Source organism: Epinephelus lanceolatus, chromosome 13 (assembly GCF_041903045.1).
Source record: "Epinephelus lanceolatus isolate andai-2023 chromosome 13, ASM4190304v1, whole genome shotgun sequence".
In the NCBI taxonomy this organism is placed as follows: domain Eukaryota; kingdom Metazoa; phylum Chordata; class Actinopteri; order Perciformes; family Serranidae; genus Epinephelus; species Epinephelus lanceolatus.
Genome location: NC_135746.1, coordinates 37,973,363 through 38,000,269, shown reverse-complemented (window position 1 = coordinate 38,000,269; position 26,907 = coordinate 37,973,363). Strand labels below are relative to the sequence as shown.

Genomic DNA, 26,907 nt, shown 5'->3' with positions numbered 1-26,907 from the left:
TGCAACTACTTTATCAGATGCCAAGTACACTTCAGTGAAGGTAACTCTCCTGAGAGGCCTGAGTTCTTGTGAAGCACACATTTGTATTGTGCTCACACCTGTTTGATTAATATTCAGCTATTAAGTGAAAAATATGGTTATCAAGTGCAACCATTTTCAATATCCCCCCTTCCCCGACCCTCACACACAAACAGGAGCAAAAGTTAAGACACTTTTTCTCTCTGGAGACGAACGAGTCACACAGCCAGACAGAAGCCTCACTGACACAGCAGCCATGCTCTGCTCTGACTAAAATAGGACACTTGTAAAATGGCCAGCTGAAACAAAGTTTTGAAAATGACACATTGTGGGGACTTCAAACTGAATTTGTCCTAAAAAGTCACTGTAGCAGATAATTGTAATTGATTTTACTGGTATTTGATGATTGATGTCAGTTTTGGACCCAATATAATGCTTCTTGTTCCAAAGGATAATTCCAGTTTTTTACAACTTGGGTCTTGTAGTCGTAGTTTTGGCTGTCGTTTCTATGGTTATGATAACATTGTGTGCAAACTAATTGTAAGAACCACTGGCAGGAAATAAACCAGCACCCCTGCTGTCCTCCAAGAATGAAGAATAATCACACTTTGCTTGATTTGGGAGTGATGAGTGCAGCTAACTCCCAGGACTGTGTAAGCAGTTGGTACGTGCTGATGACTACTGCAGCATAATCACTGTGAAAATCCCATCAAGTTGTTGTCTGGCTGCTGTCTGGTTTAGCTTGATAAATGACATTCCCCCTTCTTTGGGTGCAAATCTACAGTGCCAAAGATGAGTTTGAGGTCATTTAGAAACAGTGTCTCCATTACATAGTTTGGTTCATCAGAGAGCACTGACATGTTTATTTTTCAACAGTAAAATGTCCTACCTATTAAACTTGGTCACAGTTCTTTAAAGGTCCAGTGTTTTGAGTTTAGGGGGTTATATTGGGAGAAATGGAAATATAATATTCATAACTATGTTTTCATTAGTGTATTATCACCTGAAAATGAGAATCATTGTGTTTTGCCACCTTAGAATTTGATGTGATTTATATTTGATTTGATTTTGCTTTATTGTTAGAAAAAAATCTGAAATTTGGTCTCACGTCCCAGGACTTAAACTGTTTCACACAAATTCAAAACAACATTTCACCAAACAAAACCATACACCAAATGCCACAAATCACATCAGACAAAAAAGTGGATGCAGTGCAACATTTTAATCATTCCCTATTATCTTCAGTGTTCGACCCAGGTACATCAAGGCTACTTAGAAGTCATATGATGTGATAAGTTGACAGACTGAGGAAGAAACATGTTCCTGCACCTGTTCAGTAGAGCCAGGGACACTACATTTCTTGTGTGATGACAAAAGCCGATATTCTCCAAATAAAGTTTGAGAGGTGTCGGATACCTGCCAGAGACGACCCTCTTTTAAAGCTACTCTTACCCTTCTTGCATTTCACACAGCACGTAGAAAAAATTTGAACATCCACAACTCCGCCTCCCTCCAAAGTCCCATCCCCCTCCTCCTGCAACTCCACCTCCCTCCAAAGGCCTACTCCCCCCTCCTCCATTATGACCTCATTACGTCTGTGATAGACGTAGGCGTTGGCAAGGTAACGTTAGATACACGGAAGAGGAGAGCGAATGTAACGTTACAACCAAGACAGTCAAACACAACCCCGGAGTTTTAAAAGGGGGGAGAGATGTTACGCGAGCGGTTACGTCAGTTGGAGGCCTCCACATGGGAAAGACAGACAGGACGCTTGGCCAGTGAGTGGTCAGAGTTTTCTTAGAACCATCTGAGAATGGTATAATTATGAGTTTGTATTGCTGGTGGAATTCACTTTCGTTTTAGTGTGCCATCAGCTTTTTTATAGCATTTTAACATAAACAAAGAAAAGCGTAACATTTCCAGAAAGGTAAGTGTTGCTTTAATAAACGAATGACTGAACAAATGAATAAGAATGAGCCGTTTATATCTACTTACGGAGCGAGTCCTCTTTCACAGAGTTTGCCATGTTGTTTCTACAGTGGCTCAGAATGGACAAACCACCGTAAGCCACCGTAATTCTACTACATGCTTGTTTGCTGTAATCCACAACGTCACTGCTAGATGCCAGATTCACGCGTGGTCTGTCCTATCTAATAAAGGCATAAAAAGACAATTTTTTTTAAAACTTTTTTTAAACTCACAAATACCAATATCAGTTTCTGCCTCAGGAATCCTTATTCAGCAAGGCTCTACTTTTTTTTTACTGAACACACTATTCTCATAACTACCAAAACTACAGAAGTTAGTAGTAATTGTCCTTCAGTATATGTTAATAAATATATAGTGTACTATGAAGATGAATGGCTGGGTGGAAAGACTGATGGACAGATAACTTGCACATGGTTGGACATCAGATATCGCCTTTTGAGATTTGGTTTTGACACCAGGATATCTTGTCCATGACCCAAGGTGTCCCAGGCTGAGTGTGAGCTGCCACTGGCCCTGCCATCAAAGCTTAAACTGCCTGCAGCCATCCCAGAAGATACTGGTTGATGAGGCTCTGAGCAGACTCTCTCATCTCTCATTCTGAAGTGCCTGTCCAGCCCTGATAGCCTATCACACCTCTGAGGGTTCCTGATTCCACTCTGCAGGGCATTGATGGATTCCCCAAGTGGAAAATCATGACTAACTAGTGGCCTGGAAGATTGAAAGTTTTAACCTGAATAGCTTTTAGCTATAGCTCTCTCAGTCTCACCATTCCTCCTCACTGCCCCACATAAAAGTTTCATTCTTTGTGACCTATGCCACCAGTATTTTCTAGAATGTTGGGTTTAGTAAAACTTTCTTAAAGAAAATATACCACTCACTTTTGTGTTAGCAAGTAATAAAAAAAATACAGTATTCAGTAGGGCTGTCCTCAAATTTTAGGATATTCGAATATTCATTTCTATGGGTAGGTATTCGTTATGAACATTTGGTATTCGATATTCGTTTTTTATTTAATTTTTTTTTAACATGTTTTTTTGGTGCTAAATGTAGTCTTGTTGTTGTTGGTAAATGTAGGTTATCAATAAAAATCAAAACTTTTAAATGGCATTGTTAAAAATGTGAAAATATAGTATAGCCAACTGAGCTTGTGCGCACAGCACGCTTGAGCGCAAGCCAAGTTTTACCACTTTATCACTATTCTCTCTCTTTTTTCGTTATCTTTTGAAATTTAATATGAATCATGGAACCGTTTTTGTTAACGTTTGTTTCCCCTGTTTTGTACAATAAATTATTGTTTAAAGTTTCAACAAGTTTCTTTTGGAGTGCGTGACACAAGTGTGTTTTGAAAACGACCGCGGACTGTCACCTGCTCAACGCATCAGTACCTTCGGATGCCATGACAGTAATAGCCAATAATGTCAAAATATCATTTACAGACCGATTTAACGGACGATCACTGGTGCCCGACCTGCAGGTCCATTTGCGGGTCCCGCGGGTTATGGGTCGACCCGCGCATCACTACTCAGCTCAGTCTATAAGGCTGTACACAACAGTAAGGCTATGGACATTGTATTCTATTCAGGCCAGCAGAACCAGCAGCGCATCGGCTCTACAGTGCACGGCACTGCTGATTAACCATTTTATTGCAGCACAGAGTGAAACTCAAAAGAAAGCATAGAATCCGAAAAAACCCCGGAGTTCGCCTCCACCCTTTTGTTTAGACAAAAGGTGGAAGTCCTACAAAGCACCCCGATGCTTGGAAGCCAGCTGGGGAACTCTGAGGCTGTCAGTGGAGCTCCACAGAGCCTCTGGGTTCAACTTCAGACACGAGGTGGAAACACTTCAAAGCCATGGAGCTCTGCGGCCATTCTGTCGGCTTCCCAGCAAGCGGAAATTATAGCTGATCTGTCGCAATAGTTTCGGCAAGTGGTCTGTTTGTCTTTTCTGTATTATTTTGGTAATACCATAGTATCACACACACACACATACAGATAGATGGACAGAGACAAAAGATTAGCTATGTGTGATAAGAAAAGAGCAGAGAAACAGAACCTTGTTAAAAAATGAATAGGGATGCACCGAATATTCGGTAACCGAATATATTCGGCCGAATATTGCAAAAAAACACACATTCGGTATTCGGTGGAATAAGTTAAAAGCAAGGCCGAATAATAGCGGCGTTTTGATAACGCAATCAAACGGCTTGCCGTGAGGGGCGGAATAAAATGTAGGTAGTGTGGCGATCCGTCCGTCACGGCACTCGCATTTGCGACTAAAAATAGTTTTGAGCGAGCAAAATAGGCTTAAATCATTCAGCACGCTGTGCGAGCAGCCTACATATTTCAACCAGCAGCAGAAACGAAAGGCGAATCCCACCGATTGTGGGTTGAACGGGGGTCACAGACACAGACAGTAACGTTAATGTATTCCTGTCAAATACGGCGGCCATCGGCTTACCTGGCGACGGAGAAGTCGGCTCCAATAATATCCTCTTCTTGGTGTCATGACTGCCCAGAAGTACCTGAACAGCCGAGCCAGCCTAACACAGGTATGTGATGTGTCAGAGGAGAAACGAGCCTTTCACATTTCTCTCTTTCTGGCAGTAACGGCCCACAAACCTCACCGCACTTTAGGGACTGTTCATTACTTATGAAGGGACTTGTCAGGGGAGGAGGGTGGCTGGTTGATTTTTATTTTATTTATTTATTTTATTTTGATCGCCCCTATGTTAATCACTTATTGATGCTGTTTTTGATACAATTTTGGTACCGTGACAACACTAATCTGGAGGGGTTTCATCTGCAAAAACTAATGAAAAACTAAACAATGATATTCGGTATTCAGTACTCGGTATTCGGCCAAGCATTTAATAATATTCGGCTTCGGCCACAAATTTTCATTTCGGTGCATCCCTAAAAATGTAATTAGAGAAAGTAAAGTACTGTAAGAAAAAGGTACCGTTGGGTACTGGTACCGAATTCCAGGTACTGAAATTGGCACCGGTATTGGTTTAAATGTGAACGGCACCCAACCCTAGTAACATGCCAGCACCATATACTTGGGTGTTAAGAGTTTGTAATTATTTTACATATTTCTGTGAGATTCGGTTTCACACAGGATCAGATAAACAGCATATGTTCATACAGTATGGAGACAGAGAAATGTAGAAAGGAAGATGGTAGTTTAGAACTGCTCACAGTGAGGCTCTGGAGTCAGTCTTTTCCGCTCTGTCAGTCCTCCTCCACACAGCTCTAATGTGCAGCTGCTGCTGCTGTGGAAATGAGGCCCAGCACTACTAACTTGCGCCAAGGCCTGCTGGGTAGTTGTTGAAGAGACTACTACTTTCTGTGCTGTCAGGACAACTTAGGCCAATCATTCGGCTTTTTATATCGACATCACAATTTCTGAGAGTGTGATCATCAACTTGCAAGAGCGGCAATTTAATCATACTTGATTAAGAATGTCTTAACAACTTGTAGGCAGAACCTTGAGTTGGAAACTGTCAGCAGATTGTAGAGAAAGGAATTCTTTGAATTATCGGGATATTATGCCTTTCTGCATGCTTGTGTCAGTACTATTTTGTGAAGAATACTAACAAAGTGCAGGGCTGTCCTCAAGAATTTGGTTGTAGTCACCTCTCTGTCTGATCACAACCGATGCCAACAACACTGATACAATCCCTGCTGGTCAGGATCTAATTTTAAAGTTCCTTCAATCTGATTCTGTCAGGTAAAATGTGTGTCCATCTGATTATCAAACTTCAGCCCGGTGTGTGACAGGCATGGTAGGGATTAGTTCTTCCTCCCACATGCTCACTTGGCTGTGACTGATGGAGCTGTTTTTTTCTGCTTCTTTCAATGTGTAAAACAATGTAACCTGCTGCTCTGATTAATTACCACAAAGTAAACGCACAGTGTGATTGATCAATCATTATCACCTACGCAACTCAATCAGACAGACCCGGACACCCCCAGGAGCGGTGTGTTCGCTATGTTCTGCAAGCTCTGTTAGCTTTTTTGTCTATTACCCAGCATGTCAAGAAAGGTAATATTTGTACAGATATTTTAAAAAGAAAAATACAGCTGTACACCTTCTGAAATCAAGTTTCTTTCACTGAACTACGACTAGTTTAATTGCCTTGTTAAAGCTGGGGTAGGCAGAAATCTGGAAAATACAAGGTAGAATTTGAAAAAAATTATACCCTCCTACTGCAGCTCTGCTCTCTTTTTCAAGTCCCTCCCCTCAAATGACCATGGGCATATGCTCGCATTTCATACAACCTGGTGTTTCCCATACATTGATTTTTTTAAATCCCATTTCATTGTAGAACTGCACACAATGCATCCCCCAGTCCCGCCTTGCCCTGCTCTCTTTTTCCTCTTGTTTGTCAGACCACAAATGAGACATTAATCAACTAGCTAGACATCCCACAGTCGCTCCTTATCGCTTCTCCAGGAGGAATGCTGGCTCTAGCTTGGGAGACCGACCTTTCCTGGGCGCATGTAGTGGCTCGCATTTTGCCAGCCTAAACCCTCCCAGCGCTGGTGTCACAGAGAGCTAGTGGCCAGTGGCAGCTCTTTGTCTAACCTGTGTAACTGCAGCAACAGAAAGTTTGCTGATCTGGCGAATAGTCTGTACTGTCTGGTCTCAGTGAGCTGGGGTTTGCACTGGCTCGAATCAGGCTGTTTTGGCCACTGACTGGGAGCTGCTGCCTGCTCTCTTTCCAGTGGTTTGTAGCAGCGGGGAAGGAGGACACACCGAGACTAAAGACTCTATCCAGTGTTGGCTACATAAACCTGAACTTGAAGCCGCAGCAGCTGTGAGCCTTTGGCTCTGGTTACCACAACTCTAAACTGTTAGCAACATGTTCTCTCCATCTCTTAAACTCTTCGCTGATATTGACATGTTTTATTTCATTTATTGTCATTCTGTCTTTTAGACTCTGTTTGTGATAAGTCCGTCAGTCTGCAGTGTAGGCAGTTGTTGGCAATGCTGGAATAGTAACTTTTACATCAGGTATCTCCACCATTGAATTGGACTTTGTAGGAACGTGCATCTGCATTTATAAAACAGCCAATAGGAACACCTTCTGTCTGAATTCACCTGTGATTGGCCAGAGTCTTCCACTATGAGCTAGAATCTCTAAAGCCTGAAAACAAATCTGGTTTTCTCTCAGTCCACCTGAATTACAACATGCACAAAGTTTATAATGGGATTTTTGCAGAATGATGGCAAAATGAAACTGCCTACCCCAGCTTTACGTTTACCTTTAATGGAAATTATATTACATACAGGGGAATTTGGTCAATTTGTAGCCATTCTGGCAGCATGGCTCTAGGAATGGAAATGTCAATCTGTTGATTGGTCATTCAATCAAACACTTTGGTCTAGACTGAAATATCATATATAGTATATATCTAGTTTTTGAAGGATTGCCATGGTATTTGGTTCAGACATTCATTGCGCTGAGAGGATGAGTCCTACAGACTTTGGTGATCCTGTGACTTTTCCACTAACGCCACCTTGAGCTTGACATTTAGTATTTTTATTGATATATTTCAACCACTATTAGAGAGGGACTGAAAGAAGTTTTGATCCAATACAAACCTTTCTTTGATCATGTAGCCTGATGTTACACTACAGTTCTTTGGTTTATCAATGAAGTGTATAAACTACATTGCAGATTAAAATCTCTGCCAACAGTGATAAACAGTGTTACAGCTGACTAATATGAACGGTCCAACAAGGGTTGAATGCACATTGCCAGGTCCGTGTTATATTTGTTGGGTGTGTGAAATGTCTATCCTTCTCACTGCACTGCGTATTTTTAAACTATAATAATCTGGTCATTGGTCAAATTGGAAATCAGATAATAAAAATAATTCTCTGTCCACAAGTCTTGTATTTAATGGCCACACAGACCACCACCATCTCACATGCTTCCTCTGTTAAATGGTACATTATTACGACCTCCTCGAGTCACCTCATTTATAGTTATGTGAAACTTTTGACTCTGCCTTCTAGTCCCATCTATTGGCTATATCTATGCTAACATAAAGGATGCCTGGAAGTATGAGAGCAGTGGCGTTCACAATGTTTGAAATGGATGTATCCATCATTGTAAGTAAAGGGAGCATAAATGCACCCTTAATCTTGTTTTAAGAGCCATAAAACCACATTTACTTTAAAGTTGACTTTTCCGAGTGCTTTGAACCCTGGGAGGACCTCAACAACAAGCTCTATGTTATGTTATCTGATTCTATTCATTTAAGAACAAGATATGTTTTAATTACAGAAATATTTTTTTCTCAGATCAACCTTGACCAGTGTGTGAGATTTCAGGAGATTTAGTGGCATATAGTGATGCAGATTGCAACTTGCAACTACTTGAAACTTCTGGTTAGAATTCCTTCAATGTTCATTATACAGGAGGTTTTTACCAAAGCTGAGTTATCCGCAGAGGTCTTTTCCACTCCAAAACAAATAAGCCAGGTGATTAAAAAAAAACCCAAAAAAACAACTGACTGAAGCAGGTTCACATTACAAATCAGTATTTCTCCTATGCTGTTTGGCATGTTGCAGACAGGCTGCTAGCCCAGCACCTGCTAATGTGCGCTCCCCTTTTTTCTCTGAGGAGCTGAATTATCGGCAGAGGTCTCTTCTCCAAAATAAGTGGTTAAAACTGGTAAAAATACTAAACAAGTTAAAAAATCTGTGTTTTTGCAGACGCTTTTGTCGCAGAGTGGCTGCCAACTACGGTAGCCGACGCAAAAACCCGAAAACACGATTGGCCCTACCTAGAGCCATTGTTTGGTTTGGTCGTTCTGGTCTACTGTAGAAACATGGCGGTACAACATGGTGATATACACAGACGAAGATCCACTCCCTATGTAGGTATATATGACTCATTCTAAGGTAACCAAAACACTTATTCTTATTTTCAGGTGATTATACGCCAAAAAAACATACTTACTGTATTCCATTTCTGCTAATATTAGGGTTGGGTACCGAAACTCGGTAGTTTTTGTACTTGGTACCGATTCACGTCGGTACTACCGAGTACCAATTCACTTAATTGAATCGGTGCCAAATTTCGGTACCTGAAGTGGAGGCAGAGCGAGAGTGCATGACTCACACCTCAGACTCAGCAATAATGGCGACAAAAAAAAAGTGCAGACAAAAGTTAACGTGCAGCACTGTTCCTAAATGTTCTCAATAAAATGTTGAAACTGAGAAGTTTAGACTATGGGCCCGAACGACGCATAGTGCGTCCAAATTCACACCCGTTCTTCTCTGTGGATTTTCTCTGCGACCATGATAAAATGATGTATAACAGAGCTTTCATACAGCTTTGCACACACATTACTGTTGGATGGATTACTCGCGAACGCAGGGTCGCATAGAAATGCCACTCATATCACATGAAAGTGCAGCACCACACACATCATTGTGCTGTCATCCCATCGCGCTATAAATCCAGATCAACTGTCTACAAAATAAAAACCTGATGAATTTCTTTACAATCCATTATACAGATCTTGTTATCAGTCACTTCATATAGTGAGGAATATCGTATCTTACCACGTCTTAGGCTTGCGTGTGTTTCTCCCTGTCTATCCACATTTGCAGTCTGGCTTTCAAGATGCAAATATCTCCATATTGTCCAGTTGACACGCCATCAAACTTTGTATGACAAGACAAGCGCACTTCACCTTTGCGCACCCAGACAACTGAGGCCTAATTATGCATGCATGACAGGGCAGTAGTCACCATATACATTGAGGGGGACACGTGCCCCCCCACCAATGCCCAAAATGTCTCCCCAATATATAACTGAAACTGAAAAATATTAAAGGACATCATTGCACTTGGTTGACTATTTTTCTATGATCTTAAATGTAAATATTGCATGTTTCTTTCAGATAAAACACATTTTTGACTTGTGAATGAGTCAATGGAATTTCTTGCAATAAAATACTGGCAGTCATGTCCGCCCGGCACAAACCACATGTTTTGGACAGCTGTGAAGTGACAGAATGTCCCAGCATCATGGTTCTTATATTGCCAGATTCCAGAGAGTCTCCCCTCTTCATATATGGCAGAATATGTCAACTTCCAACTTGCTATGGTGAGATACATGTAAAAATGTAAGAATTTAGGCACACAGATTTGTTTTTTTCATTAGTATAAAAAAAAAATAATATAAAATACAGGCACATAGGAGGACATGGAATGATGGCAAATCTGGTTAGCCCAGATTGTCTTAAAAAAAAAAAACCCAAGATATAGCATGTGCATGTAGCCTTTATAATGACTGTGATATGAGCTTTAAAGTAAAGGCAGTAAAAAAATACCCCAAAAAGGCCTAGGACCCATAGGGTTAAAAAGTACCGAAATAAGGTACTGTTTGGTACTGGTAGCGAATTCCAGATACCGGTACCGGTACCGTATCGGTTCAATTATGAACCGTACCCAACCCTAGCTAATATATCCCCCGAAATCCTACAAACATGACCTTTAAAGGGGCAATAAGCGAAATCGTTCACCGCTAGGTTTGCTCTTGTGCACTGCCTGTAGAGCAAAACAAAGTGTGTCATGAGCCACTCCTCCCTCTGCCTCTGCTCTCCACACCACTCCACTCACCACAGGGGTGAGGAAATAAAACCTAAACAGCCAACTTAGTTTAGCAGTTAGCAATGTCTTTCACTCACTCTCGGTCTCTGCTGTGTTTAGCTATTTCCCTGCTTTCCTGTTAGCATTAGCACTTACTCGGCTGCCACGCTAACACTCCAACTGAGCCGGGAGCCGGGCTCATGCTTCTCCACCAGGCTCAGTGAGTCGGAGCCGAGAAGCGTGGGGACGTTAGCGTTAGCCGGCTGCTAAGCTAACGTTCCGGGAGCCTGCTTCTCGGCTCTGGCGAGCTCTGGCGTGGGGACGTTAGCCTGCACTAGTTGGCTGCTATGCTAACGTTCCGGGAGCCTGCTTCTCGGCTCCGGCGAGCTCTGGCGTGGGGACGTTAGCCTTAGCACTAGTCGGCTGCTATGCTAACATTCCAACTCTTCAGCGTGAGCTCGTGAGCCTGGCGGGCTCCCGGAGAAGAGAGGAATGTTAGCTTTAGCTCCCACAGTTAGCACTAGAGCTACTACGGCTATTGGAGTAGCTTGCAGCTATGGAGCGCTTCTACCAGCTCTTCTAGTCACTGAGCCTCGCCTCCATTTCAGCAAATATATTACATTTATTACAGGGACCATCATCATTGAAGTAGGCAGGGGAATAGCTAAACACAGCCGCCAGACTGCCTGCTGGGCTACATTTTACAATGCTAATTGCAAATTAGCTGGGCTGCCGGGCTACACACCTAACAACTGAAACGCCTGACCCATTGCTGGGACCGAAGCTCCGGACATTAACCCATGCTACGATTGTAACATTTAATTTAATTGAATCGACATAGCGACATGTGCCTAACGTTACTGTAACACTAATTAAAACAGACATTTGACTTTATATTGTACCTGTCCAGGAGAAGAAGAGCTAGCTCCGAGTCAGACTGTAGCCCCTTTAGCTCTCGCAGTGCTCTCCACCTTGGAAATGCAAGGCCAATGTTAATCCGAGTTCTGTCCTTTTCTTTATCCGACAACTTTTTCGCCAACAACCGTTGTTTCTTTAGAGGTAATGTCAGATCCTGGTCTTCTTCAGGTGGACGTTCTGCTCTCTGACATTTCATTTCGAAAATAACCGCTGCCATTGCTCACTGGCTGTAGCGTTTTATAGGGAGGGAGGGCCAAGGGCTCTGAGAGGAGGAGGAGGAGGAGGAGGGGGGGGGATTCACATGAACGTACATGAACGCGCAGCCGGACTGGCTTGTAAACAATGGTCTGGAGATCAACACAGAGAGAGGGTGTGTGAGGTCATGCTATACTCCAGATGAAATTACACCTCTAGTTCTTCACATAGCAGTTTTTTAATTCCTTCAATCTAGAAATGATGAATTTCGCTTATTGCCCCTTTAAGTTAGGGGAGTTATTTAGGAGTTAAGCTTGAAAAGTTGGGATGTTTTGGTAAGATCTACAAAAATAAGCAAAATGCTGCTGAGACGTCCCGGACTCCCAGCGGACACACATTATTATGTATTAATTGTTTTTGTACAGCCAAAGCCCTTCACTAAATTGAAGCATTTGTTGTTCTGACGAAAAATCCGTAGAGTGCTGTGGCCTAGTTAGCATCCATAATACCACCTACTGTTGCATCAACATAGAACATTTAGTTAAGACGAAAATCTTTTCATGCAGGAAGGGATTTAAGGTCATAAATAAACTCTGGAAAACATGTAGGAACCCCACAATAAAAGAAATACACCTACAGTGACTAAGACAGAACATACAGACAGGGATTAGACCTCCACAGCTCTCACTTTCCTCTTCACACTCTCAGCAATGCAACACATGTCCTCCAGTCTTTCCTTCAGTCCTTCTCCATCTTGCTTTGCATTGACAGCGCAGTCACAACAGACATCAGACCAGCATATCAATCAGCATTTTCAAAGTTTCCCTCCTGGGTCCACAATTGTGGATTGACATTTTCCTCTCCAGTCACAACAACAGTGCAGCTCTGCAGCTCTTGTCATAGGTTACAAACTCATTTCAAGAGATAGCTCACGTCACCTTCTCCCAGCTGATTCCTCCCCTCTCCTCTTTTCATTCTAATTGCTGTCAAAAATCTTCGCCTTCGCTCTTCCTCTCTCCTTGGTTATTATTTTTTTTACCGAGCACTGCTCTCCTCTTCTCTCTTGCATAACAATTCTGTGGTCTCAGGAACATCTTGAGGACACTTTGTTCTGATCCTTGCACTCCCAGGTACCAGCTGCTTGTAGTTTTGGCATTACACGAACTCTAAGGATGATGCTGCTGTGTTTGTGCCAAACATTAAAGGTGCCAATCTCTTTATCAATGCTCAAGGTTCGTCTGCACACAGCGTAGTTGGTTGATGTCCTGGTTTATTGTCCAACCTTCAGAGAATTCTTCTTGCTTTTATCTTTCCTTTTTCTTCAGCATGAAAAACAACATCACACAGAGTAGAGGCTGAGCTAGATAATCAAAAATGAAGCTTTTTTGGGGGGTTTGGTATTTTGAGTTTCTGCTTTATTATTTCATTATACCAAGTTTTCAAAATAGCGTGAACATTCAAAGACCTTTCAACAGACTGTAGAATAATTCAGGCCCTTAAAATTGGATTAGTGTGTGTGCCTCAATATAAACAATGTGGAGCTGGTTGCTGACTTTGATTTGATATTGATATTGTGATACAAAATTAGATATCAGGAGAAGAAATGGATAATATGCAAATGTCTTAATCATATCTTTTGCTGACTTATAAAACTGAATAATAATGTGATGCAGTTGTCTGTTCTTATCAAACTGTTTTTGCAGGGTAAAATAAAAACACGAGTCCCTCTGCAGGGTTTGACGCTAACCTTTTTCCCAAGGAGCACATGTGCTCCTAAGTTGAAAAAGTAAGGAGCGCACAAAGAATTTTAGGGGCACAATGTAAATTGATCAAATAATGTGTTTTCCGTAATAAACGTGATGCAAATAGACATTTACAAGCAAAATTATTTAATTAATTTGTATACAAAATGTACAGAAAGGTAAAATCATCAAGTTTTGAAAAAGTATTGCAATTTAATTTTGTCTTTAATGTTATTATCTTATATATATTATCTTTGCAATATGATTATCTTATATAATGTTATTACTATCCTAAAACATTCTCCAGGTCCTCTGAAACTCTGCAGGACTTAAGCCTCTTTCACACAGAGCTTTCGCGGCCCCCACCGCGGGGTAGGGCGCAGAGGACAGGATTTGGGGGAGTACAGGCTCGTTCAGGAGGTATGTGCTTTGCGCGCTCTGTGCGAAAAGGGCTTTATTTCCACCCTGCCCAGCAGCGGTACCGTGGCAAACGGTCCCTAAAGGCCTCTACACATAATCAGCTGTAAAACCGCTTTGCACTGGCTGTCCCATTGTTTGTCTATGAAGAGGGCAGCAGTGCCTGACAAAGCAGCACCGCTACCCTTGGCGTCGCGCACCGCTCTGATTTTCTGCCCGAGCGCTGCGCTCAGAGTTGAAATTATTTGAACTACGGGGAGAACAGAGCAGGCTTCCCTGGAGATCCACCCGGTCCATCTCCTTCACACTTGGACTTAGGCTATTTTCACGCTGCCGACAGTGGGACTTATATTCATTGTGCCGACAGTGGCTTGGAAAACCGCCCATAACCGTGTCACACGGGAAAGAGGGAAGGAGGCTGGAGTTCCTCCAACATTTGCGGTTACATTATCATATTTTTTTATTGACAAAAATATAGGCTGCTTCGGCTGATTTTTTCATGCGCACATGTGCCCCTAAATATTTTTTACAGTTCGCACACACCTATTTTTAATCGTAAATGCGAGTGAAACACTCGCACTGTCGAGCCCTGCTCTGTCTTTTCATCAGGAAAAGAAACACAAAATCTGATTACATTAAACTAGACCTGCACGAAGGTCTGCAACTCAGGACCAGTGTTGGGTGGAACTGTTACTGTAATCAGAATATATTTGTCAGTAATGCAATATTGTGATGTGTTGCTGTTGTAAATTTAGTAATTACTTACAGTTTATAATGATTTTACTTACGTTAAATAAGTTCTTTAATTATCTGTGTAATGGATGGATAGAAAAAAATATTACACATGTAGACAACAGCGACAACGCCCAGTGTGCCTGTTGAGAGGCATTCTTGTGCTGTCTTCAAGGCAGTGTTAATTTTGACAGGTATTTTAGATTTAGTCTTAGTCTTTAGGTGAAAATGTTAATTAGTTTTAGTCACCTTTATCCTTCATAGTTTTAGTCTAGTTTTAGTCGACAAAAATTTGAAAACGTTTTAGTTGATGAAAATTTTAAACATTTTAGCCAACTTATAGTCATTATGTTTTCTATGTTTTATCTTTAAACTAATCCACTGAGGCTAATTCATGTATCAGAAAATAGAATCAAGGTGAAAAGTTGTATAAAAACTTCATTTAGACAATTTTTTCTACAACTATAATTTCTACATGCTAATAAACTTGCATTTCTCCAGCTGAGTTTTTGACAGGTTTATGGGGTGATTTACGAGCACACACTCACTGATCATCATTTGAAAAGCTCAACATTTTATTTATGCTCTCAAAAACTTTGACACCACAAATAACTAATCTGGGACAACTAGGATTTGTCCCTAGGTTCATTGTAAACTGACTAATCGATCTCACTGTTAAGAAGTAGAGAAATAACTTAATTAAAGCCTGAATTCTTTCTTAATCTGCAACTTGTCAGTCTGGAGGTTAAAACTCATGTCTCAAAGAGTTGGAGATTAAAACTAAACTTATATCTCAATTGGAGAAAAATGATCTGAGTTTAGACTGTTTACTTACAGCACAGCTACACTCACAGATAACTTAGCCTCCTTCCTGCCTGTCAAACAGCATCAACCCATAAACCGTCTCCAGTCCGGACTGAGTGGAGTCCTGCAGGAATCAGCTGTAAAGTCCAGCGGCCGGTGTCTGCTTGCTCTGCTGCCGTTCAGTGACTAGCAAAACATCCTGGCACCGAATATTTACTGGAGTTTGCCAGCCTGTCCCTTAGGCAGCATTTGAAGATAATTGCAACCATGGCTGTTCTGGGCTTTCAATGTCCAATAGTCCACCCTTAACATTTTCATTATATCTCAACTCAGTGAAAATGAAACATCAATTTTGTCATAGTTTTTATTATCAAGATCTATTTTTAGCGTGTCATTGTCTCGTTTCGTCATGGAAAAAAGTTTGTTGATGTAACATTTTTGTTGTAGTTTTTGTTAATAAAATTAATAGTGCTCCATTAATTTTAAGGAACAGGTTATCTGACAAATGATTTGAGGATCTCCTCCCTATGAGGTATAACTGCGGCTTTATTTTTTCTCTTTTAAATTCTGTCATCATCCAATGGTGAAAGGATGGCATGTCTATCGTATTATTTTTTAGGCCTATTGGTATATTATTTTGACACAATTAATATTTTTTTCTATGAGGTGTTAGCAGGGCCAAAATTTTATATATTGATGTACTTTTATCTGAAGGCAGTTATTGCCTAACGGGAATGTAATGTAACCAGTAGTGTAATGAATTACTTTCTACAGGGAGTAATCAAGTAAAGTTATGCATTATGCTTTTTAAAAAAAGTGACAAGTAATGTGTAATTTATTGCTTTTTTTGAGTAATGACCCCAACGCTGCTCAGGATTGTTGGAAATACTCTCTGAAATAGGATTGTGTTGTGATGGCTGGTTTTATGTCGATCTGGTTTATAACTGACAAAATACCCTATTATGCCAATGTGAACAAATCCATTATCTTTTGTCCTCTTATATTAGCAGAGCAACAGCAATATAGTACTACTAGACTGTGCAGTACACATTGAAGAGGACAGGAACCGAAACATTGAGGTGTACAGAAAACCCACATACAGACCAGTACCTACTATTCGACTCTCACCACCCACTGGAGCACAAGTTGGGAGTCATCAGGACACTGAGTCATTGGGCCAGAAACGTTCCCACTTGGACAGAGGGGAAGGTGAAGGAACAGAGACACATCAGGGAAGCACTTTAAACCTGTGACTACCCCAAGTGGGCCTTTGCCAAAACCTCTAACCTCTAAACTGCCAAAACATCACATCCCTGTGCACTTTAATCCCAGTAACCCCAACGACTCTGTAAAGGTTCACACCCACACACTGGTTAGTGTGCTCACTGCAGGCTGGTGTCTGAGCTTTTTTTTTTTTTTTTTTCAAAAGAAACTTCATATTTCATGTCAAATAACACGCTACAATTGCTAAAGGACTGTTTTTGTGTCTGTGGTTCAGCAAGACCGATAGAGTCCTAGTTTAATTTTAAGCTTCTCAACTAGAGATGCACGATAGGGATGTCCCGATCCGTATCGGCCGCTGATATTAGCAAAAAACGTGCATTGGCATCGGATCGGACTGCATGGAAAAACGCCGATCCAGTTTTTCACAGAGTCCGATCCAGGTTTTCCGGCCAGCCCAGCGCTCCGCGAGTCAAGCAGTCCATTCCAGTGATCCTCTCCAGCTCTTACTATCAATCCACCAGGCCAGCATGCAGACAGCAGACACACACAAAGGATAGGAAGAGTAGCGGTCAACTTAGTTAACTGACTATTTGTTTTCTGCTCTGGTTTTTTGAGAGTGATATTTTATTTGGTTTACACTCTTACTGTTTAAGTAAAGAGCACTGATGGCATTGTTTTGGGCACAATTAGTGAAATTGGAGCCATGGATAGACTATTGCTTGTTTAAACAGTTGTACAATATTGTGTGCCTGTGTACCAGGCTGGCACTGACACTACTAAAATAACTGAAAAGGAAAGGCTGCATTGTTAAATGTCAACAATGTCTTGTGGTGTTAATCTATTTTTTTATTTATTAGGGGGGCAAAGCACAAGTGTGTGGAGTCTTGCTGCTATTTTAATTTCAGTGTTAGACATTTTAAAGATTTCTTGTGTTGATTTATTTTCTATGTATTAAGGGGCCAAAGCAGCCAAAGCAAACCAGCTATATTTTTTATTTAATGTTAATGTTCAAGTTTAAAGTTTGTTTATTTAACCCTGTTAACAATAAACGGGTCAGTTTCTCATACCAACTGTTGTGGATCATTCTAACTAACCTGATTAAGTAGTTGTTCTTGTTAGAGTAATATCGCTTGATCAAACCTTTTCTAACATGACTGACAACAAAATAAGTGAATATGTATAATACGCGCTTGGATCGGATCGGTATCAATATCGGCCAAAACTCAAGGCTGTAATATCGGTATCGGATCGGAAGTGAAAAAGCTGGATCGGGACATCCCTAATGCACGATATTGGATTTTGAACTGATATGCCAATATCGTTCTATTAATTTTGGCCTACTGCCAATGCGGATACTGACATATACCCATATTTTATAACATCAAATTGCAGAGAACATCCAAGTCTCTCCTGTAATGGAATTTATATACTATTATGCCTGCTCTCATTGTTATTGCCCACTGGCAGATACAGACATAAAATATAATGTTTTTCAAAATGTACACATTCACTGGGAAAATAAAGAAAACTACCTCAGCTGGTCACATGTAAAATGTGTTTATTTTTGGTAACATTTTCAAACAAAACTGAAAATTCATCCTACTTTAGCAGGGTTGGATGATTCTTTGTATCAGATAATGTTGACAATAGTGTAAACCTGGACAAATCTGACCAATCTCGACTAATTTAAGTTGCATAATTCAACAGACATCGCCTGTCATATCAGCAGAGATGTTCATTTTATGCTGATATTTTTTTTAAAGCCTTTATCTGTCGATACCAATGACTAGTTGATACTATTCTGCATCCCTGTTTTCAGCTTAATATGCAGTGAGACAATTGAGTATTTGGAGCAACCAGCCAATCGATTCGATAAGGAATGTAAAAGGATCTGGATTTGATTAACATATTCAGTCCTCAGTTGGAATGAAATAAAATGCTATTTGACCCCAGATCTATTCTGATAGCACCAGCAATGATCCAGATATTGTTATTGGTATTTAGGTATTCAATCTAAACTATTGTGGTTCTTGATTCTCTTGAGTACCCTGCAGCTTGTAAAGAATGAGACAGCATCTTTAGGAGCTGCTGACTTCCTTTGAAGGGAGGGTGTATGTTGTTCTGATGACTGTTAGTAAATCTCAAAAAGTCTGTTGGTTTGAAGTTTAGGTTTGTACACACAGCAGCTGATGGACACAAGGGCTTACATACAAGGGCTTACATAGATCACACTTGCAACCAGAAGGTTGCAAGTGTGATCTATGTAAGTGTGAGAACACTTACATAGATCACACTTGCAAGTAAGTGTGATAACACTTACATAGATCACACTTGCAACCTTCTGGTTGTGGGTTAGTCTTTTCAACAAGTAGCCTCCCCCACCCTGGCCTACAGCTGGCTCAGCATTTGTGAATTGAAATGTTATGTTGGTACGTGTGATGGATGGAGCTCCCACTGTGGAACACTGTAGCAGCATGTTCAGCTGTTCACAGATCACTGCACAGTTAAGCTTCCTGTCTGTTATTTAATTTGTTGGCTCTTATGTGCGGTGCCGCATGGGCAAACAGCTTTGTCGTATTTTGGGTTTCTGTTGAGGCTTAACATTTTCAGAAAACTCTACAGATTGTCATTGATGAAGGTGGAATTATGTATGCATCCATGAGAGCAGATGACACTAGAAGATGGATTCAAACCCACAACAATAAAGGCACATGCCATTATGTTCAAGCAGAGCATCCCCCAAGCAGATTGTTTTATCATTCTGATGAAAATGTAGCTTAGCTCTGGTCCCCTTTTGTTTTGTAGTTGTCTTTCAGTAAAATGGACATCTCTGTCAGCTGTTAGATGTATACGAATTTTGCATTTAAGACCGATGGCAGAAATCGTGGCTCCTTTCCTGTTATAAATCTCAGAAAACATTTTCAAGTGTGAGTGGGATACAGTTGATGAAAGGTTTATATAATGCAAAACTGTGAAAACATGAGGTGGATTTTGATCAGTTTTGGGCCAAGATGCTCAAGGCTGCTGCATGAAGATTGAATTTCTACTTATACAGGATCATTTTCTCATCTGCCTCCACTTGTCTTAAAGACCCTCTCCAGTGAAATCCAAGTTTTTGACCTTGATAACATCTCCATATGGTGTTTTGATATGCTACAAGACATATCATGAGTTAAATAAGCATTTTTCCACCTTGGAACTGCGGTGTACCAATGACAGTCTCAGGAACATGGATTAAAGCTTCCCGAGGGTTGTTACATCCGCCTTGGGGATGAATAAAGTTAAAGTTATTTTTAACCTGAGGAACCAATCCTGTCAACTTGCAGGTTATCAGTGGAGAAGCCCAGTGTATCTACAAATCAGTAATTTGCAAGTTAAGTTTCATTTTCACCTCAACCTGTCAAAGCTGGCGATTGGGAACAAGGTTTATCTAACAACAGCAACACATTATTAGCTATAGATAATGTTGTCAAGCTGAAGGCTCATGTTATCTTTTACTGTTTACAAGCAGATGTTTGTGTGTTTGATAAGCAGAGTCAAAGCTGAGCAGATACGCTGGAGTAGCAAGTGAGTGGCTAAGGGGTGGACCTCAGTTGCATATTTATAGTTCTGTAAGTACTTAATGAGGCAAAGGTGTAGTTATCTCTAAGCCCCCCAAATGACCATGAATTACTCACCCCATGTTACGTCTTGCATGTTTCCACAGTGAGCAAAGAATCCAAAAACTAAAAACATTTTTGATGAACTGAGGTCATAGGGGTCCATATTTACCAACAGCAGAACTATATCAAAATATCTATCAACAAACTCCTGCACATTCTGTGCAGTATAATCCAAGTCTCACTTAGCCAGTCTAATGCTCAGTGCTTCCTTTTTTGACAGGGAGCTAAACATAAAGTGAAACTTATCAATGCTCTCTCCAAAGCCAGACTCCACAGACAAAAACAGTAATTTTACCTTGTTGAACATGGGAGCTGCTGGTCCACCACTGCCTTGATCAGTTAATTTGTTTGTGTTATTGTGTGACTTTGGTATTATAAAGGATCAGGTGTGATTCACTAAAGTCACACAATAACACAAACTAAATACCGACTATGGCAGCGGTAGACCAGCAGCTCCAGTGTTCAGCAAGGTAAAATTATTGTTTTTGTTAGTGAAGTCTGGCTTTGAAAAGAGCATAGATAAGTTTCACTTCAGTTCAATGCCCCATCAGAAAGAGGTGTCTGTTTGGAAAGTATTCAGCACACAACTTGATAAATGAGACTTGGATTATGCTGCATGAGTTATCTAAGAATTTGTAAATGGATGTTTGACTGCTTTTATGCCAATCCATCAAGAATTTTCTGAGTTTTTTGACGATCTGTGGAAGCATGCAAAAAAAAAAATGCACAAATTCAACGTAACATGCAGTGAGTAATTGATATTCAAATGGTCATTTGAAGAGTGTAGTATTCCTTAAAGGCATGAAGGGATGTTTTTTCTTGGAAAAACTTCTAAATATGTAATTTTGATGAACTGAGATGAGTCTTTAGGGGTTAAATAAATCCCAGGAGAGGGAGTTTAATAGTTTGAACTTGAGTAAGACTGCAAGCACTGCATGACCCCCTGCACTCTGGTGTAAACAGGACGAGGCAGGGGAAGCCTTGTAAACATACACACACATACAGACTCTTCCCCCGTTCTCCTTGTGTGTCCAATGTGAGATTACTGTGGTTGGTTCAGATCTTCACTGAAGAGTGTCTGTCCTCGGGCAGAATCAGAAAGAACACGTGCCCTGAAAGCCGTGTGGTGTCAGGCCATCTCTTTGCTCCACTGCTTCACTCAGCCCTGCAGCCCGCACATCCTCTCAGCTCGCCTTGCCTTCATCCCTGTTATTTGCCCTCCCACCCATCCCCGCTGCTGCCCTTCGTCTTCTTCTCCCGTGTTCATTTCACAGTCTCCATTTCCAGCTCAACACCCTAGCAGGATGCACTCGATTGGATTCCAAGCCAATTTTGCCTCCATGAATACCTCTTAGTTACGCTTTCCTTTTCACAATTACTTTCCAATTTTCAGCCCCATGCTGTTTCGTCTTGCAGCCGGCTGATAGTTGATAGCTGGAGCTTTTGTAGCGGCCCATGAGAGGGCAAAAGCAAGCAAATTGACCTTGCTGTCCGATAAGTCAAAAACGCCTGAACTTGCGATGAGCACTTTGTTAACATGAGGCTGAGACTGTGACATCACTCCTGTTGTTGTGACTCATGACCTTGTGTTAAAACATGATTGGATGTTCAACCCAAGGCATTGCCTTAGACGGACTCTAACATGCCCTCACTGTGAGGACTCACCTCCTGTACTCTGTCTGGTGTAGCTGCAGCCTGGTAGTCAGCGTTACATCAAGGAGCGTCTCTGTGTCCTTTACTGCCAGAGCAGTGATTAAACCCCCCCTACAATCATCATCACCATCATCATCATCTGGACTTGTGTAACCATCCTTCCTAGAGTGATGAGGTAGTTTGTATTCAGATTAACACAGCGGGCCTGAGTGTGTTGTTGGCTGGGTCATGTCACAAGGGTTAATGCCAGCAGATGTTTCTCTGCTGTCTCATTTTGAGAGCATGTTGTGTCTGCTCATAAACTCACAGAATGCTGCCATGGGTAGAGATTGACCCCTTAAACACAACTTTAAAAAAACAAACTTGTTTACTTTATTTCTGCCTTGAGTGAAAAGTTCAGCTGTGTTTGTAGCATGCAGCAGGATCATGACTCCCGCTGTCATCTACTAGTCATCTGCTCATCCTCAATAAGCAACTCATAAGCAGTCTTTTAATTTGACTACCATGGGTTCGGCCCTGATAGGTGTGCACATGCTCACAAAATGTACTTACACCATGAAAGGGGGATATTCATCCTGACCAAAATGATCACAGTTATCAGTATTATCACAGTATTGTTAAAGGATTGTTAGTAACTCTTTGTAAACATGTTAGTCAGCAAGAGTGAAAGGAAAAGCCAACCCCAGATTCACTCGTTTCACATTTGCCTCGCTATATTTGTGTTTTTTCTGCAATGCAAATCTCTCTTGGATACCTGCTGCTTATGGTCTGGCACCTGGTGCTACCTTTTAATAAAGCCCGGACCTCACCTGAGCGCTGTGGGGGTACACGCCCATAAACATCCCAAACACAGAAGTGTCTGCAGATAAATACACCACTGCACACTGACAGTGGGCCATAACTGACTCGATGACAAGCTTTTATTTAACGTATGTATTGCTACTCAGCTTTTAGTGAAGATTGGCTTTTATTTTAGAAATAAGTCTTGTTTTGCTCTCCATGCAAAGAAAAAACTTGTGGAAGCTCCTTTTCTGTTTGATTGATGATGGTGACATATTGTATTATGCATTCAACCTCCTCCATTTTATGTAGCCTTGATTCAGTGTGTTATGCATCTCTAAGTTTTATTACAAATGTAAAGTCACTTATTCATCACTCCATTCTTTATGATTTGGTGGGTTGGACATCATTGACGTGTGTAGCCTTCTCTAGTAATTGGTTAGGAAATATTGAATCCCCCTCCCCAACAGGAATCAGTCAGAGTGGACGCACTGTCAGACTGAAGATTGAAATGTTGTGTAAAGTGTTGAAAATTCTGTCTGATATCAGGCAAGGATTTATCAGTACAACAACACAGTCATGTCCTAAATAATTCTAATAATTTCTGTGTAGCTGATCTTTAATTCTGAGTTATGTTACCATTAATGAAGCTCAGCACTTTGTTTAGATGCCTCACATTAAAAGCCCGAAGGAGTCTCTGTTGTTGTATTAATGGAATTAAAGCTGTGGATACATGATTCTGAATTAAATGAGACAACAGATAAATATGGAGTAAGTGTTGAGTTTGCATGAACAGCAAATTCAAACAGAAAATAAACCTGGGGAGACTTCTCGCTAAAACAAACAGTAAAGGCGTAGTGGGAGACTGTCTTGTTGAATAGTTTTGGAGAAACAGAAGTGCCAAAGGTGGTTTTAAACCAAGATTTTTGGATTGCACATTTGAAGGAGCCTTTTTACCCTAGCTGTCTGAATGAGTGTGACAGTCAGTGTGATTTTTAGCAGAGACTTGCCAGTACATGGAGCCCTGTCCCTCTGCATATTCTTCTCATCTGTCTATCTGTGTTAATGTCCTGTTACACAGGGGAGCAGCACATTTTCAACCATCAGCTTCTGGAAATTAGGAATGTTGGCCAGTAAAACTGCTGCAGACTTTTGGGTGTAATTGTAGGGTTTCACACACAAGACATTGCAGTGGATATTGAAAATGTATGCTGTAATGATCATAAAGAAGATGTGAGCCGTGTTTAACCTGAAGCGGCTAACCTCATTTTTCTTGTGTCTTTGTTTCCATTGAATGACCAGCGGTAAAGAGGCTGATGAAAGAGGCTGCTGAACTGAGGGACCCCACAGAGCACTACCACGCCCAGCCACTGGAAGTAAGTTCACCACAGGACAACACCGCACTGTACAACCTTTATAGTGTCAGTATTTATATTACCTTTGTTAAAAATCACCACAGCAACTCTTTCCCATCCTGTAAAGTCCAACAGAGAATGCAAGAAGTAGGCTTTTGTTAATTGGGGAAATTCTGGTTTCATACAACTTGGATCTTATATATGTATACAGTACAGTGTCCATAATTTCTGTCTGCAATAATTACACTGTATTCACCAAAGTAATTAGATGTGGGACCTTGGTGGCATGACAAAATAAAATTCAGGTAGGTTAAGAAACACAAGCAATCCACTCAGTTTAACCTCCAAATAAAATGGTTTAGATAATTGTGCAGCGGACGTGAAGCTCTGGTGCCAGTTGGCAATTGCACAGGCTGTTTGATTCCAAGTTCCTACAAGCATCCTTGAGCTGAACCACATATTGCTCCTGATGTGTGAAGGAAAAAATTCTGGCCCGTAGTCCAAACAGGCCCCGCCCCCACCTGTCAACAACTGTCAAAGGAATTGTCGTATAATGTTTTTAGAATTATTTTTAAAAATGATAGGATGCACGTCATGATATAATTTATTTTCTAAGGCCAATTTTGGTGTAAAAATAAAACAGATATTTAAAAAAAAAACATCTTTGCTGGTCCATAATTAGGGTCCAGGCAGCTAAGCTGCCAGGACACTGTTGTAATCCTAGGTATTCTTCTTCTTTCTTCTTTCTTCTTCCAAGGAAATCATACTTCCTATGGGTGAAAACTCACCAAACTTTGCACAAAGGTCCAATCTCATGCCAGATATCCTCAGCTGTAAACTCAAGCCAATAGTCCTGATGGTGGACTGCAAGCGTCTAAAGTTCAAAACTTTGAAACAAATCAACCATACGTGCTACAACTTCACAACTCTCATCAAACTGTAGCCCCAATACTGAAGAAACTTTTGTACATTTAAACCTATTAAAAATTATGAAGTTCATCACTCTGTTTTTTTTTTTCAAAAACTCTAAAACTTCTTAAACCTATCTCCTCCCACAATTTTTGCTCAATTGACACCAAACTTGCTACAGAGCATCTTCAGACTGTCCTACAAAAACTACATTTCTCAGATTTTTGATTTATCAAATTGAGCCTACAGTGCATCAAAATGTTTGACTGTAAACGATACTGTAAACATACATGCAAATTCTTGCTAAATAAATCTTCAATGTTCATGAAAAAAATGACAGAATTCTAGAGTCATGGTAGATGATGTGTGGCAAATTTCAGAATTTTGTCTCAAAAACTGAATTTTTGACAGCATTTTGAATTTGGCTCTAATGTGAACAACTGGAGTCAATGTAAAAATGGCACTTTTAAGCATCAGTTTTTCACTTATGGAGCAAATCAATCATTGTTACAAACAAATTACCAACATCTCCATGCTGTCTAGATGCAATATGTGTATTTTCAGATTTTTGTCTTAATAACTAAATTTTTTACAGTGGTTTCAAATCTGCCTTTCCATGCACAGATGGCTGCTTTCCTCAACAGTGAATGGCTTACTCAATTTGTGAAGCCACTGTTGAGTTGCTACTTGCCAATTAGCTCAGAGCGGTAGATGACCGTCTTAGGTTCCAGAGGTTGTGGATTCGAGCCTCAACTGGTGCAGAATCCACATTGTAATGTAAATATCTTCTTGTGCTCCAGCGTATTGCTTAAAATTGCCAGAGCGTGACTGATCACTGTGCAGCATCTTCAAGTCTTTTTTCTGCTACAAAATCTGCCTTCTCATGCTTGAAAATAAACCAAACTTTGCACAAAGATCCAGTGTCAATACTTCAGTGTGAAACCATCTGAGGCTTCTCACTTTGCACATAGCTCAACTAGTTAAACATCAGTTTTTCACTTATGCAGCAAATCAATCGTTGTTAAAATAAATGACCAACATCTCCATGCTGTCTAGATGCAATATGTGTATTTTCAGATTTTTGTTTCAATAACTGAATTTTTTACAGTGGTTTGAAATCTGCTTTTCCATGCATGGACGGCTGCTAAACCTGCATGTCTGGCTTAGTCAATTTGTGAAGCTACACATGAATTGTCACTGACTAATTAGCTCAGTGAGATAGAAATTGATTATTAGTCTCAGAGGTTGTCAGTTCAAGCCTCAGCTGATGCAAAAGGCAGATTGTGTTGCTAAATTCCTAAATGTCTTCCAATTCTTCTGCTTGTTGCTCAGAATTGCCTAAAAATGCCTGGACCCGACCCATCGCTGCACAGTAGCTATAATTTTCTTTGTTACGTCAGAGCAAGTCAGGAAGATTTAGAAGGCAACAGTGAGGTCCATGAGGATGAAACAATCCTACTTTATTTTAAAGGCAGTGATTGACAGGAAGAATAGGTGACAGATGAGAGAGAGACCCCAGTAGTGTTAGCAACAGATGAGAGAGACCTATGTGCGCCTTGCAACTTCAGCGACAGGTAAGGTAGAGACCAACAGCCTCATCAGGTGAAGCAGAATCCAGGATCCCGACCCCAAACAGCTTCAAAATCAGGTGAGGGAGAGCCTGGTGTGCCTCCAACAGCTTAACAGTGGTTGTGACATTTATGGTATGTAATGTTAAAAAGCTCTGATAGTTAAAATAATTTGTGTGCGGCGTCTAAAGTGGTCTGTTAAATTTAGTTATGTGTTTAAAATGATATCCTCACTACAAAAGATGTTAGAATTCACCTGCTCTCTGCTGCAGTGACCCACTCAGGGTTGGGGGGGGGGGGGGGGGGGTAAAGTTCAATTGTAGATATT

At 40.8% G+C, this 26,907-nt stretch overlaps 1 protein-coding gene across 1 annotated transcript in view; it reads left to right on the top strand.

Annotated features, from left to right (window-relative positions):
- The window catches only part of ube2j1 (ubiquitin-conjugating enzyme E2, J1), a 76,338-nt gene that overhangs the window by 11,318 nt on the left and 38,113 nt on the right, over window positions 1-26,907 (top strand). The window contains exon 2 of the mRNA XM_033648259.2: window positions 24,050-24,123. Coding sequence (XP_033504150.1) covers window positions 24,050-24,123 — 74 coding nt within the window. The remainder of the gene's footprint in view (window positions 1-24,049; window positions 24,124-26,907) is intronic.